Source organism: Macaca thibetana, chromosome 5 (assembly GCF_024542745.1).
Source record: "Macaca thibetana thibetana isolate TM-01 chromosome 5, ASM2454274v1, whole genome shotgun sequence".
Taxonomy (NCBI): domain Eukaryota; kingdom Metazoa; phylum Chordata; class Mammalia; order Primates; family Cercopithecidae; genus Macaca; species Macaca thibetana.
This window is the reverse complement of record NC_065582.1, coordinates 95,673,093-95,689,667: the sequence shown is the minus strand read 5'-3', so window position 1 is coordinate 95,689,667 and position 16,575 is coordinate 95,673,093. Positions and strand designations below refer to the sequence as shown.

General features: G+C 33.7%; 1 protein-coding gene across 4 annotated transcripts in view; it reads left to right on the top strand.

Annotated features, from left to right (window-relative positions):
• The window catches only part of GRID2 (glutamate ionotropic receptor delta type subunit 2), a 1,531,999-nt gene that overhangs the window by 952,727 nt on the left and 562,697 nt on the right, over positions 1-16,575 (top strand). For all 4 annotated transcript variants that reach the window (XM_050790431.1, XM_050790433.1, XM_050790430.1 and 1 more), the window contains exon 8: positions 47-166. In XM_050790431.1, the coding sequence (XP_050646388.1) occupies positions 47-166 (120 nt within the window). The remainder of the gene's footprint in view (positions 1-46; positions 167-16,575) is intronic.

Sequence of the window (16,575 nt, the reverse complement as noted above, 5' to 3'; positions counted from 1 at the left end):
TTTTTTACTTCTGAAATTTTACATCAGTATCTGTTCTCTCCTTTAGGGTGGAGTTAGTGGGTTGACTGGAGAGCTAGAATTTGGAGAAAATGGAGGCAATCCCAATGTCCATTTTGAAATCCTTGGAACCAACTATGGAGAAGAGCTTGGCAGAGGTGTTCGCAAAGTAAGATAAGACATGCTGATTAATATGCTTTTTCCTGTACTATGGTTTTGCTTGATTGTTTTCCATGCAATACGATCACAGTACCCATTAAAGTCAATATTGTAGTTTGAAAGAGAAAGCAGGGTTGGGGGGAAATTAGGCATTGAAATGACTTTAAATATTTATTTACCAGAAGTATCAAGCAAGAAATTCAATTTCTGACTTAGAATAATGTAAAGGAAAAAAAGTAATCTGAATCTTGTCTAGGGAAATAGCATCATCTTTCATTTGTTATACTAGTAATTTTTATAAAATAGTAAATTTAATATTTATACAATTTGTAGCTGCTTGATTTTTAACTTGCAACATGTATAAAATGAGAATAAGAGCTTGGATAAATTTCATATAGTAAGACAGAAAGTCTACTGCAAGATGTGACATTACAGTATCTTACCTTCTGTGTGTGTCATGTAATATGAAGAAAATAGTTTGCAGAAAATGAACTCTCGTTGTATACTACTTATCACATGTAAGAAGAAGCTGAGTGCCAATAGTGGTGTTTCATGAAATACTGGAATGATAACTTTCTCAAGGATAAATACAAACGCCCTTATATAAATGATGTTTTTATACACACACACACACACACACACATATGTGTCTCATGTATATGATTTGGATTTCCTGTATATATATATAGCAAATATGCATATATATATATATATAGCAAATATGCATATATATTTATATATATAGCAAATATGCATATATATTTATATATATAGCAAATATATATACAGCAAATCCAAATCATATATATATACACACACGCACACAAACATATATATACACACATATATATGTGTATATATACACACATATATTTGGTAGGGAAATATATCAAATCATATATATATATTTGGTAAGGAAAAGCCTAACATAATTGAGTGTATATGCAGAGCTGGTAACCGTAAATTTCTAACTGTCTAAAGTTGACTACATTAAGGGTAAGAGATTCTTCAGTAGGTATTTAATGCTGAGATGTAAGATGCAAAACAACCTAGACAGAATGAAGTGAGGAGTTATTAGCAATACAAATTTCTCAATGAATTCATGCTAATGTGGATGAAACTATCCTGATGCATTTTAAATTTTTGTTTTATAGTGAATAATATGAAATATATAGAAAACTGCATAAAACTCAAAGTTTAGTGAATTATTTTAAAGGAAAGAACCATTACTATGGTCAAGGAATATAAAATAGCCAGGATTCTCAACACTCTCATATGCTTCTCTCTGATTACAGTCAGACCATCCTTATCCATAGTGTAATATTTAGACTGATTTTTATGATGCTAATTTATTTGCATTTAAAATATATTTTTATCACCTGTGTTTACATCGTTATATAATTGTTTTGTCAATGTCTCAACTTATGAATGGTCTCAAGAATGCATATATCCTTTTTTTCTTGCTTCTTGTGTTCAACAGTATGTTTATGTTATTGATCCTTGTTACTTGGAGTGGCAGTTTATTCATTTATATTGCTGTATTGTTTTCTATTGTATGGATGTGTCTCAAACCACTACAGTTTCCATTTTTAGACTGCTGTAAGCTGCTGTTACAAAAATTCTTGGATATACATCTTGGATACTTTTATGCTTGTAGGTGTATTTCTGTAGGTTTTGTATCCAGAGGTAGAACTGCTGCAATACAAGAAACCATATCTTGAACTTTACCAGATAACATCAAACCCATTTTCATAGTAATTTACTAATTTACATACCACCAGCAATGCAGGCATTGCCCCACATTCTAATCAAGTCTTGAATGTGTAAGACTTAAAATTGTATTAACTTATTGGGTGTATATAATGATATATCCTCATGATTTCTATTTACATTTCCCTGATTATGAAAATGTCTGCATCTTTTCCTACATATTTAGGCTCTTCAGATGTTTCTGAGTTAATTGCTTATTTACTTTTTTTTTTGGCTTTTTTTGGAGGGGGTGTCTTTTGCTTTTTATAATGGATTCTAGAAGTTATGTATATATTCTGAATTTGAGTGTTTTATCATTTAATTTTTTGCCAGTTTTGTTTTCCTCTCTGTGGATTTTATTTCAATGCCATTTATAGTATCTTTAAATGAATTTTCGTCCTTATTATTATTGCTGTTCAGTATTATCTAAGAAATTACTCCCTATCCCCCAGAGTCATGAAGATATTATGCTCAATTATGTTCCAGGTATTTTATAGTTTTGCCTTTCAAATTAATGCCTTTTATCTATCTAGAAGATTTTTATATATATGAGGTGAGAAAAAAGTAAAATTTTACTCTTCAATACTCTTCATTTGTTTTATTGAGATATAATTTAAGTGCACAATGACTTAGAGTAATCGCATTCACCAGTTTAACCACTCACAAGGTCAAGTTACAGAATGTTTCTGTCACTCAGAAAGTGCAATTATTCCTGTTTTTATTCTGAGAAGCACGGACAGTTTGCTTGGTCTGAAAGTTTATATAAATGGATAATTAGTATTTACACATTTGTGTCTTTTTTCTCTCAACATTTAAGATACATTCTCATTTTCATGTGTCAATAATTTTGCTCGTTTGTCTTTTAATTTATATTGCTGAGTGGTATTATAGTCTATGAATGTAATATGGTCTCTTCTAAAATGTCATTTTCTGTTTGCTGCTGTGTATACAAATAATATCGATATTTTATATTGATGTTATATCCAACACTCTTGCTCAGACCTCTAATTCTGATAATTTATCTGTAGATTCTCATGAATTTTCTGCAAATTGTCTTGTCATTTGCAATTAATAAGAGTTTTTGTCTCTTCTTTTGTTATTTTACACCTTCTAGGGATGATGTTGAATGGAAATAACAATAGTAGGTATTTTTGGATCGTTATCAATCTCAGAGAAAAAACATTCAACACTATACCACTATACTACTATATATTTATATATTTATAATTAACTTAGATCAGTTTAAGGAAGCTCCAGACATTCCTGGGATATTTTTATATAGAATTATTTATACATACATAAAATTATAATTATGCTTATGTTTACATAATATTATTTGATTTGCTACCATCTTGCATAAGGGTTTTATATTGATACGTATGAATGAGGTCTCCTAAAGCTGTCCTTTCTGTTGGATTTTGATGCTAAGGTATGCTGGCCTAATTTAAATGAGCTAGTAAGGTGAAGCATCCAGAATTGTGTCTAGTACATCACAAGAAGTTGTGGTTAATTTTCATTAATGAGTGAAATTTCAGTAGAGGAGTAATGCCATATGTTTAAATAGCAACACTAGAAAAGTTAAAAAAAAAAAAGTGAATATTTTGGGTAGTAATTAAATGGCTTTGTGGAGTTTTTGGGAGAGATCTTTTACAGTGTAAGAGATTTGGGTATATTTGAATGCTCACAGACCAAGCCGGTAGTGAAGAAGAAAATGAAGATATAGGAAAGAAAGGTGATCATTGATAGAGAAACAGTAGAGGGAAAGAGAGGATTGGATCAAGAATTAGACGGAGTTCTTAACTGTAGGCACCGGGGAACATCATTTTCCAGAGTGCTGAGGGGTGGGGGTAAGAAAAGAATGCTGTGTTTGCAAGCAAGTCTTCATGTTTGATGTTAGGAAGTTACGACAATTGTTAAGAAATAGTCTTTTCTTGGAGAAGTAGGAGGCAAGATTATCTTCTAATTGGGAAAATGTAGCAGAAGGCATTGGCAATAGTGAGACTGGAGGTTTAACGACAGTGGAGAAGTTTCGAAATAGCTGCTGTGGCAAACAGGAGAGGTGACTAGGGAATATTGAAGAAATGCCAGGCAGGGCTGTTGGCTCACATGAGGCTAGAGATCAAGAAATCACTGTGGTACTAATCTATACATTTGCGGATGTTTGTCCACCAGCATTGAGCAGACTGAATAAATTTAAATTAATGTAGACTTAACACTTCATCAGGTTATTTTTGTTTTGGGTTGTGTTGCTTTGTGTTTGATAGCAGTACAATGAGGCAGTGAGGTTAAGAACATTGACAAGGCGATGGTTGAAGTGACAAAGCATAAAATCTAAACTGAACATGAATGGCAATGAAGAAAGAAAGAGTCTCTATAATAGAAACAAAGTATGGCTAAGAGGTTACTGTGTCTTCAGCACATCTGAAGAGCTTGTATATTAATATGGATGAAGTGAGAGAGCTTCAGAGCCAGAAATTATGGTTGGGGAGAGAGATAACTGAATTCATAATCCTAAGGCTGAGTAGGTTCTAGGCACTCATCATGGGATGTTTGTGAGGGTGGCAGAGGAGAGCTTCATTTAGCCTTCTAAAATCAGTGCCATTTAACCAAGTTCTGAGGTCAATATAGCTGCTTCAACCTGCTCTGAATTCAGAGTCTATAACGGTTAAATCTCTGCCATTAAAATGATAGTAAATCATACACATTAGATTACATCTACTTTGTCTTTAAGTAATAACTCCTGTAATTATTTCATTGTTAATATTCCTATGCCCCAACTCCCAAACTGGACTGAAATGCTCCTGTGAGCGGGCACTATAGAGGTATTGTGAAAGGCACTATAAATATTTACTCTATGGTGCCTTGTATACCTTTGACACTTGAAAATTTTTTTGCATTGTTTTAAAAATTTAAGCATTCTTAATTTTGAAATTTTCATTTTTATAACTCAATTATTTTTCTACTAAGCTGCAATTTAATTACTAATTTTTTTAAAAACTCCAGATCTAGTGCTCAAGTAATTTTAAAAGTATTATGGACTATTTCGTAGCTTGCCAGCTCATTTCATAAATGAGGCAGTTCCTTTGCATAGCTATTAACACATATAATAATGTGTTCAAAGATACTTATCAAAGGAAAATAACACCACACAAATAATTGCAGTATAGATTTACTAGATGTGTGTCCAAAATGAAGGTTCCACTCCCAGTTTCTCCATGTCTCAAAAGGAGTGAATGGTTTGCCAATTGACGAACTGTCAAGTTGTCAGTGTTGATTCTGCTGCCAGTGGCTCAGTGTATACAAAGCCTGCAGCCTTATCACCTCAAGCAGAGGTACTGTCAGATCTCATAAACTAAACAGGGTTGTGTCTGCTCAGGGTTTGAATGTGTGGTGTACCAAGGATTCATAGTCCCAACTTTTGGGCTAGTCTCTGCTCTCTTGGCATTGTATGAATGATGGTTTCATTTTTTTTGAATTTGGTGAGAATGTGCAAGGGATTATTTAGTTCTCACTGATGTTCATCTAAATTAAGGACTTTCTTACTTTGATAATTTTTACATGTTCTTTTTCTTTGTCATAAGGTGGTACTTATTTAGTAGATGGTATATCAACATGTTGGCACATTGTATATACCCTTGAAGATAAATTCAGGTAAAACTCAAAGTCAAATTTTGAAATCGTTAAGGTTTTCTATACCCATAAATTTTGCCCAAGAATGTGGTTATTTCTGTTTCTGTTAATCACTATATAGAATTTCTAAAAAAAAAAAAAAAAATTGAGTAAAAGTTATAAGAAGACACGAAAAGTAAAGATTAAAGTAAATAACTCTACATTTAAGGAATCAATACATGTTTTTCATTAGAAGAGTTTTACGTAATGTTGTTTGCTTATTTGTCAGATTTTTCTTTGTTTTGTTAAGTTTGCCAGTGCTGCTCACATATTATTATAGACTGAATTCCAGTATTAAAATTTAATACTCTAGACTTAATGTCTTTGAACTTCATCACAAACAGGGAATAAAGCTAGGAAAAGCTGATTAAAGCTGGTTTCACAACCAATCTTAATTGCATTGTAATGCTTAGTATCTTCATAAAGGTGTTTTCTCATAAGTTGGTGAAATAAGATGATACGGCAGAGATATTTTAGCTCCTAGGTACAGTGGTTTCTCAGATATACTTAGAGTCTTTATTCAAGTTCTGCAGCTTTAAATTCACAAAGTCTACAACTTTGTGTTCTTGGGCAAACCTAATGTACTGCTTTGCAAAAGATATTATATTATATAATATAGTAAATAATTAAATAATATATAATCTATTAAAATACACCAATTTTTAATGGACTAAATCTTTAATTGCTTTGTACTTATAAGGAGGAGAGAATAGCTCTGCTTTCAAATAGCCAATGATTAAATATTGCACTTGTACTCAGCATTTTATTTGTATTCTGATTCTGGAATATCTAAAATGACATTTATGTTTTGGTATTACCCTGTTTTATGTTTTCTTAAAGCACTTTTTGCAAACTGATATTATATCAGTCTTTCTAATATAAAACCCAGTTGTAATTTGAGCCCATAATTGGAAAATCTGCCATAGTTATTTACTGTCATAGTTCTAACAATGAATTCATGTCTTGGAAGTTTTATATAATAGAATCTAGAAAATATTGTGAATTGACAACATAATTATACATATAACTCTCTTCTATGTGTATATGTAAATATAATTAACTTACTTTTTTATAATTTGTCTTTCCCATTACAATGTTACTTCATGAGACAAGAATTGTGTTTTCTGTTGTATTCCTAATGAATGGCATATAATAGATGCTTGTTAAGTATTTAATGAATGAACTAATGAATACATGTGCATACTGATGTAAGAATCCATAAGATTCTTCTCTGCACTGGTAAGTTTAGCAACTTTGTTTTTCTTTCATTTATGTGAAACATAATTATTTGCATTTAAATTAACTAGAATGTTAGTGGGTGTTACACTCTTTATCCTCCATTCCTATCAGAGTTGGGCACTTGATCACCAAAAGTATAAACAATGATTTTAATGGTTAAGCAAGATATATGTATAAATTTGTTTGCAAGAATTTGTATTGAATAGGGAAATAGTGGGTACTCAAATTGATTATTACAAGCAAAATGGAAATACCCATAAAAGTACAAATTTATTCGGACTATTAGTATTTGTAGTTTTAAGATTATTTTCTCACAACGAGACTAGATTTAACAGGCTGTAGTGGGAAAATGTGTAACCTTTGCTGTTAGACATACCTGGGTTGAAATTCTGCCTCTGGCACTTACCAATTGTGTGATCTTTGGACTTCAAAGCAAACTGAGTTTCAAGTTCTGGAATATGTGAATGTAACACATGTAACATGTGAATAATAATACTTATCTCTCAGGATTTTTGTAAGGTTTAATTGAAATTATGTTTGTACGTTACACAATAAGGGAAAATTAAAAATAATACCTGTTAAGAAATATACAGGAATTAATAGAATTCATTTTCAACCCAACACAAGAAATACAAAGTCTAGTGGCTATTCTGACAAGAAGCTGCTATGTGAGGTGGTGAAAGTAATTTAATTTTAGATGTGGTTGACAGAGCATTATACATGACAATCACAGTGATAGCATGAAACACTAACTTTTTTGTTTCATTTAATGTCCTTTATGACTCCAAAATTCTACAAGTCTGTTAATCAAGGCTTGGGAACTATAATATCTACAGTTGTATGGAAATCTAATAACAGAAAATCTGGTGGTAAACATAGCCTGAATAAATCCAGTCTTTATAGTTTAAGCCCATAATTGGAAAATCTGCCATCTTCATTTAATATCATAGTTCTAACAATGAATTGTGTCTTGGAAGGTTTATATAGTAGAGAGAATCTAGAAAATATTATGAAGTAGGGCCGGACACGGTAGCTTACGCCTGTAATCCCAGAACTTTGGGAGGCCAAGGTGGGTGGATCACGAGGTGAGGACATCGAGAACATCCTAGCTAACACGGTGAAACCCTGTCTCTACTAAAAATATGAAAAATTAGCCAGGCATGGTGGCGGGTGCCTGTAGTCCTAGCTACTTGGGAGGCTGAGGCAGGAGAATGGCGTGAACCTTGGAGGTAGAGCTTGCAGTGAGCTGAGTTCACACCACTGCACTCCAGCCTGGGTGACGGTGTGAGACTCCTTCTCGGAAAAAAAAAAAGAAAATATTATGAAGTAATAATATGTTGTGAACACAACAGCTTTTATTTCTTTATCCCGTTCTCCTTTATTTATAATATATAATCACGATACATTTAGCTCCACTGGCTTTTATTCTGATGTGTCTTCAAGAAAATAGCTTGTACCATAAAGTCATGAGACAGATATGCAGTCTAATATTTTCTAACATTACCATTGAGTTAGACTCTCAAAATTGTTGATCCCACCAGTCTCTTGATGGGTAGGGAAACCCTGCACTCTTGAAAAGTGTATTCTGTGAATAAAATTGTTTCAGCTTCTTAGCGAGCCCATCTGATTTCACTGCAGAGTAGAGAAAATAACCCATATCTGCTGATGTTTAGGGTTACTCTGAGTTTCTGGAAAGGTTAGCTGCTGGTTGATTGAGATTACTTCTGGAGTTCTACCTCAGGTAAGCAGCATTCACTGCCTCTTGGAGAGAACAGAAGCTATATCTTCTGGTGGCTGGGATGATGCCAATCTCCCCAGAGTGGAGCAAAGATGACTGATGGGGTACAATTCTATGTCCAAGTTTTGGTCGAAATAGGAACGACTTTTCTAGAAAGTCTATAAAATCTGAACTCTTTGCTTGTTGTGATGGTTAATTTTATGTGTCACCTTGACTGGGCTAAGGGATCTGAAGATGGCTGGCAAATCATTATTTCTGGATCTGTCTATAAGGTATTCCCAGAAGAGATTAGCATTTTAATTGGTGTACTGGGTAAAGATTACCTCATCCATATGGATAGGCATCATCCAATCTATTGGGGGAATTGAATAGAACAAAAAGGCAGAGAAGGGGTAAGTTTGCTCCTTGTTTAAAATGGGAAATTCATGTTCTCTTGCACTCAGACATGAGCACTCCTGGTTCTCAGGCCTTCAGACTCCAGCTGGCAATTGTACCATCAGACCCCCAGTTCTCGGGCCTTACACTCAGACTGAGACTTACATTATTGGCTCTCTTGTTTCTTAGGCCCTTGAATTTAGACTGAAACTACACCACCCACTTTTCTGGTTCTCTAGTTTCCAGATAGCTAATCTTAGGACTTTTTAGCCTCCATAATTATGTGAGCCAATCTCTCATATCAAATCTCTGTATATGGTATATGTTTGTATTTAAACATATGTTTATATATACATATATTCCCCTGGAGAACCCTGACTAATACTTGGCATGAATTATCTTACCATGTTTGAGGAAAGAGCTAATTGTGAGGAAGTTAGCATCTATTGGCCTCCAGACTCTCAGAGAATATTCACAGACATGAATGTGCTCATAAAGAGACCCAGAGAGTCTGTGGTGTCATCTCTAGACCACATGCTTAGGGATTGGTTGGATTAGGAGTTCAAGACTGTGTCTGATACACAGGAGGCAAAGTTTAGTTTCCTTCCTACTCTGCTAGACAGCATCCACAGTGGGACACACTGGAATCTGCATCACTCCAATATGTAACAGATACACACACACACACACACACACACACATACACACACACACCCCAATGAAACTCCAATCCAGCTCAAACTCAACAATATGATGTGGTGGTATTTACCATCCTCTGAACAAGTGGTAACTAATGTCCAGGATCTAGTACTATGGTAATAATGATTAAAGGACATTATATTAAGAATTCACAGACTTAAGAAGCATTTGCTCACATGGATACTCTCTTAGCAAGGTCTCATTGTCACAATTTAATTTTAAGTAGAAGATAGTGAAAGTTTGTTTCATAGAAATTGCATGAGTAGGCAGACAGAGATAGGAGAAACTCAAAGAGTAAGCCATTCACCCATTTATATTGGAAACCTACCACAGACAAATTTATTACATGATAACACTCATGGTATGATAGATTCTGTTGAACCACAATCCCAGGGGATTTTCATTACACCTCAAATTTTCTGCTTTCTCTGCTCTCTAAATTTCTCTGTAGTCTGATATGTATCTTGCTCTCTCAGGCCTATCTGGATGCCCCAAGGGGATTACACATTCTCTTTTAGCAGTAACTAGGTTTTATATAATTTAAATTTGAATAGTTTTGAGCATTAATTTCACAAAATTTGCTAATAGAAGTTTCATAGTTCATTTATTTGGCAGGGGGTTGACTGTCATTCAAACTAATATTATGTCCATGTGAGTAAGGCATAATTGGAATTGTAATAATGGCTTTAGGTTACTGCTGCTTGTATTGCCTCCTTTCTGTCTGTTTTTTCCAGTAATTTTATTTTCCTTCTTAAACAGCACACCTGACCCATTGGAGCTGTTTAGACAGGACTAAGTTATTAGTCCTAATTAAGCTATTCTATAGTGACTGAAAATCGATTGATACTTGTTCCTTTGTTTTTGATACAAACAACGGTATTAAAGAAAACTCTTTTGAAACTTTGGGTTGGCTGGGATGTATACTCTTGCCCCTTTTAAGAATTCTGCTTTCAGTGTTCTGCATATGGCTAGCCAATTTTCCCAAAACCATTTATTAAATAAGGAATCCTTTCACCATTGCTTGTTTTTGTCAGATTTGCCAAAGATTAGATGGTTATAGTTGTGTGGCGCTATTTCTGAGTCCTCCGTTCTGTTCAATTCGTCTATATATCTGTTTTGGTAGCAGTACCATGCTGTTTTGGTTACTGTAAACTTGTAGTATAGTTTGAAGTCCGGTAGCATGATGCTTCCAGCTATGTTCTTTTTCCTTAGGATTGTCTTGGCTATAGGGGCTCCTTCTTGGCTCCATATGAAATTCATGAGTGAACTCCCATTCATAATTGCTTCAAAGAGAATAAAATACCTAGGAATCCAACTTACAAGGGATGTAAAGGAACTCTTCAAGGAGAACTACAAACCACTGCTCAATGAAATAAAAGAGGACATAAACAAATTGAAGAATATTCCATGATAGGAAGAATCAATATCATGAAAATGGCCATACTGCCCAAGGTAATTTATAGATTCAATGCCATCCCCATCAAGCTACCAATGACTTTCCTCACAGAATTGGAAAAAACTGCTTTAAAGTTCATGTGGAACCAAAAAAGAGCCCACATTGCCAAGACAATCTTAAGCCAAAAGAACAAAGCTAGAGGCATCACACTACCTGACTTTAAACTATACTAAAAGGCTACAGTAACCAAAACAGCATGGTACTGATACCAAAACAGAGATATAGACCAATGGAACAGAACAGAGCCCTCAGAAATAACACCACACATCTACAACCATCTGATCTTTGACAAATATGACAAAAACAAGAAATGGGGAAAGGATTCCCTATTTAATAAATAGTGCTGGGAAAACTGGCCTGCCTTATGTAGAAAGCTGAAACTGGATACCTTCCTTACACCTTACACGAAAATTAATTCAAGATGGATTAGAGACTTAAATGTTAGACCTAAAACCATAAAAACCCTAGAAGAAAGCCTAGGCAATACCATTCAGGACATAGGCATGGGCAAGGACTTCATGTCTAAAATACCAAAAGCAATGGCAACAAAAGTCAAAATTGACAAATGGGATCTAATTAAACTAAAGAACTTCTGTACAGCAAAAGAAACTACCATCAGAGTGAACAGGCAACCTACAGAATGGGAGAAAATTTTTGCAATCTACTCATCTGACAAAGGGCTAATATCCACAATCTACAAAGAACTCAAACAAATTTACAAGAAAAAACAACCCCATCAAAAAGTGGGTGAAGGATATGAACAGACACTTCTCAAAAGAAGACATTTATGCAGTCAACAAACACAAGAAAAAAGGCTCATCATCACTGGTCATTAAAGAAATGCAAATCAAAAGCACAATGAGAGACCACCTCATGCCAGTTAGAATGGAGATTATTAAAAAGTCAGGAAAAAATGGATGCTGGAGAGGATATGGAGAAATAGGAATGCTTTTACACTGTTGGTGGGAGTGTAAATTAGTTCAACCATTTTGGAAGATAGTGTGATGATTCATCAAGGATATAGAACCAGAAATACCATTTGACCCAGCAATCACATTACTTGGTATGTACTCAAAGGATTATAAGTCATTCTACTATAAGGACACATGCACACATAATTTTATTGCAGCACTGTTCATAATAGCAAAGACTTGGAACCAACCCTAATGTCCATCAATGATAGACTAGATTAAGAAAATGTGGCACATAAATACCATGCAATATTATGCAGCCATAAAAAAGGATGAGCTCATGTCCTTTGTAGGGACATGGATGAACCTGGAAACCATCATTCTGAGTAAACTGTTGCAAGGACAGAAAACCAAACACTTCATGTTCTCACTCGCAAGTGGTTGCTGAACAATGAGAACACTTGGACACAGGGAGGGGAACATCACACATTGGGGCCTGTCAGAGAGTGGGGTACTGTGGGGAGATAGCATTAGGAGAAATACCTAATGTAGATGACAGGTTGATGGGTGCAGCAAACCACCATGGCATGTGTATACCTATGTAACAAACCTGCAAGTTCTGCACATGTATCCCAGAACTTAAAGTATTAAAAAAAATAATAATTCTGCTATTGATTTTGGTACTGTTTACTCCAAGGTTTTCTTCTTGACAAAAAAAGTGGTATATCACAAAAAAAAAGTAACACATGTTGTTGCCATTCCAGAGAGCAATACTGTTCTGCTGAAATCATTACATATATATATATTATATGTATATAATGTGCATGCATATATAGATTTACATATGTGTGCATGTACACATATATAAAACATTACATGTATATGTGCATATATATAATGATATATATATAAAAAAATGTGTGAGCACATGTACTCACACATTTATTATTATTAAGAGAGAGAAAGGCTGTGCCAAAACAGAAACATTCTGTTTGAAAACTAGCCTTCATTTTAAAAAGCATAAAGTCTATTAAAACATGGTTGTGAGTGGACAGTAGGCTTCTTGTTATAGTCCTGGTTTTTGAGGAGAGGTTATTCAAATATGCAGTATTTTTACTGGGACCTTAAACATATACTCATTGTTAATGTAAAGATGTCCTTATTTACCTGATGGCAAATATTTCTGAAAATTGAGAATGTCCCCCTTTAGTCATGCCTTTCGTTCACAATATGTGCAACTCTGTGACCTTGCATTCAAGAAACATTATTTCTAGCTATGGAAAATGAATGAAATAACATTTAATTTGTCCTTGTTAGTTGGATAGTTCTGTATTTAAATGTTTCATATTTGAAATTATCTGTGTATTGTTTATCAGAAGTGTACAAGTAATTTTTTGTACACGTTGATGATGAATAGTATTTTGCCTGTGATTTGAAGCAGCTCCTCTCTAGCACTAGGACTCTATGATTATTTCTCTCTAATACAACCTCACATGCACAAAAAATTTTGAAGCTCTATTTTTTTAAATGGAAAATTTGACTTATTTCCAGATATAATCTATAACACTAGGTTATAAAATTTATTTTAAGCCGAATTTATTTTAATCAAAACTAATCATGTTGAATTAACTTGTAACCATATTTGTAAATATTCCAATTTTTTAAACTTTAAAGTTCAAGAGTACATGTGCAGGATATGCAAATTTGTTACATAGGTAAACATGTGTCATGAGGGTTTGTTGTACAGATTATTTCATCACCCAGCTATTAAGACTAGTATCCATTAGTTATTTTTCTTGATCTTCTTTTTCCTCCCACGCTCCACCCTCTACCTCCAGGCTCCAGCATGTGTTGTTCCCCTCTATGAGTCCATGTGTTCTCATTCTTTAGCTCACACTTATATATGAGAATGTGCAGTAGTTGGTTTTCTGTTCCTGGATTAGTTTGCTAAGGATAATGGCCTCTTTTCATGTCCCTGGAAAGGATATGATATTGTTCTTTTTATGACTGCATAATATTCCATTGTGTATATGTACCACATAGGCACTTAGGTTGATTCCATGTTTTTGCTATTGTGACTAGTGCTGCAGTGAACATATGTGTGCTTGTCTTTAAAATAGAACAATTTATATTCCTCTGGGTATATAATTAGTATTGGGATTGCTGGGTTGAATGGTATTTCAGTCTTTAGGACTTTGAGGAATTGCCACACTGTCTTCCACAATCCAATCCCATTTGTCAATTTTTGCTTTTGTTGCAATTGCTTTTGGTCTTCATTGTGAAATCTTTGCCTGTGCCTATGTTCTGAATGGTATTGCCTAGCTTTTCTTCTAGGGTTTTTAGAGTTTGGGGTTTTACATTTAATTATTGAATCCATCTTGAGTTGATTTTTGTATATGGTATAAGGAAGGGTTCTAGTTTCAATTTCCTGCATATGGCTAGCTAGTTATCTCAGCACCATTTATTGAATAGTGAATCCTTTCTTCATTGCCTTTTTTCCTTTTTTCTTTTTTTTCTTTTTTTGGTCAGGTTTGTCAAAGATCAGATAGTTGTAGGTACATGATCTTATTTCTAGGTTCTCTATTCTGTTGCATTGGTCTATGTATTCTTGTACCAGTACCATGCTGTTTTTATTACTGTAGTCCTGTTGTATAGGTTGAAGTCAAGTAACATGATGCCCCCAGCTTTGTTCTTTTAGGTTAGGATTGTCTTGACTATTTGGGCTCTTTTTTGGTTCCATAAGAATTCTTAAATAGTTTTTTCCTATTTCTCTGAAGAATGTCAATGTTAGTTTAATGGAAATATCATTCAATCTATAAATTACTTTGGGCAGTATGATAATGATATTCATTCTTTGTACCCATGAGCATGGAATGTTTTTCCATTTACTTGTGTCATCTCCGATTTCCTTAAGCAGCATTTTGTAGCCTTCCTTGTAGAGATCTTTCACTTCCCTTGTTAGCTGTATTCCTAGGTATTTTATTCTTTTTGTGGCAATTGCAAATGGGAGTTCATTTGTGATTTGGCTCTTGACTTGATCGTTGTTGGTGTATAGGAAATATTCCAATTTTAGATTAGAATAAATAATTCCAAAGAAACTTTATACTGTGGCAATTTTACATATAATAATAAAACTCAGGCCAGACGCAGTGGCTCACGCCTGTAATCCTAGCATTTTGGGAAGCCGAGGCAGACAAATCACGAGGTCAGGAGATTGAGACCATTCTGGCTAACACTGTGAAACCCCGACTCTACTAAAAATACAAAAAAAAAAAAAAAAATTAGCCGGGCATGGTGGCAGGCGCCTGTAGTCCCAACTACTCAGGAGGCTGAGGCAGGAGAGTGGCATGAACCCAGGAGGTGGAGCTTGCAGTGAGCCGAGATAGCACCACTGCACTCCACCCTGAGTGACAGGGCAAGACTCCATCACAAAAAACAAAAACAAAAACAAAAATCTCAGTTCTTACCATAACCAAGATTATTTTTAATTTATGAAATGTGTCTTCAAATTATCTCCCTTGGTGAAAGTTTGAAACTAAGAACTCTGAAAAAGAACATTTAAAGATTATAGATTTACTAGTTCTAATTTTAAAAATTAATATTAGATATTTTTAATAAAATGTATTGCTACTTAGATTTTAATGATAAATAATTAATGTAAAATAATGTACAATTAAAGATTTTCATATCAAAAAGGTCTCAGCAAAACATGAATGTCCACATTGTTCCTAATCCAAAATTAGTAATCATGCTGAAATCCAAAGATTTATTAAGCATTAAATAAGTATATAAATAAAAGGAGAAGTAATTAAAAAACAAACAACAAAAAAATTAATCCATGTCTATAGTTTCCATAAGAGCATAAATGAACACATACATAAAATCTCAAATTTTATCAAAAGTTCTGTCAAATTCCAAATAATTCTGAAGGACCCTTTTTCAAGGTGATATTTAAATATTTTTAATGCAAAATAGCCCTTATTTTTAAGACGCATAGTATTACTATCAATTATTATGTTCATGCCACTTAAGGTTCTTGATATATATTCTCTGAGGGTTACTATTTCTCTACTTCTTTTCCTTCTGATTTTGTTAAAGCTACAAATATTTTGAGGACCTGTTATTCTGACTTTAAATTGTCAGCGCTTTTTCTAGAGTTTTAAATGTCTTTCTAGTAAATTCTCTATGATTTAATAAATAATCTATCAAAGTTATATAGAAAGCTGAGTTTTTAGAGTTCTTTTTAATTTAAAAATAAATGTTTGGAGATGGAGATGCTCTTTTTGAATAATGAGAGTCACTTTTATTAATCATAGTAATTCAGGTGCAAAAAATGGCCTTTACACTTATTGGTAGTGAATTTTGATTTTTAAAAATTCAATAAATACACGTTTTCAGGGTTATTAAATCCTACTATGATAGTAAATAATATTTCTGGATTTTGAAAAATAAAAATGAGAAATAAATCTCATTTTTAACATCATTTCACAGACAGCTTGGATTTATATAGGTTGTGCTTTGAAATATTTAACTAGTAAAATGAATGCATCTAGCTGAGTATAATCACCCTGAGTAAGTCACTT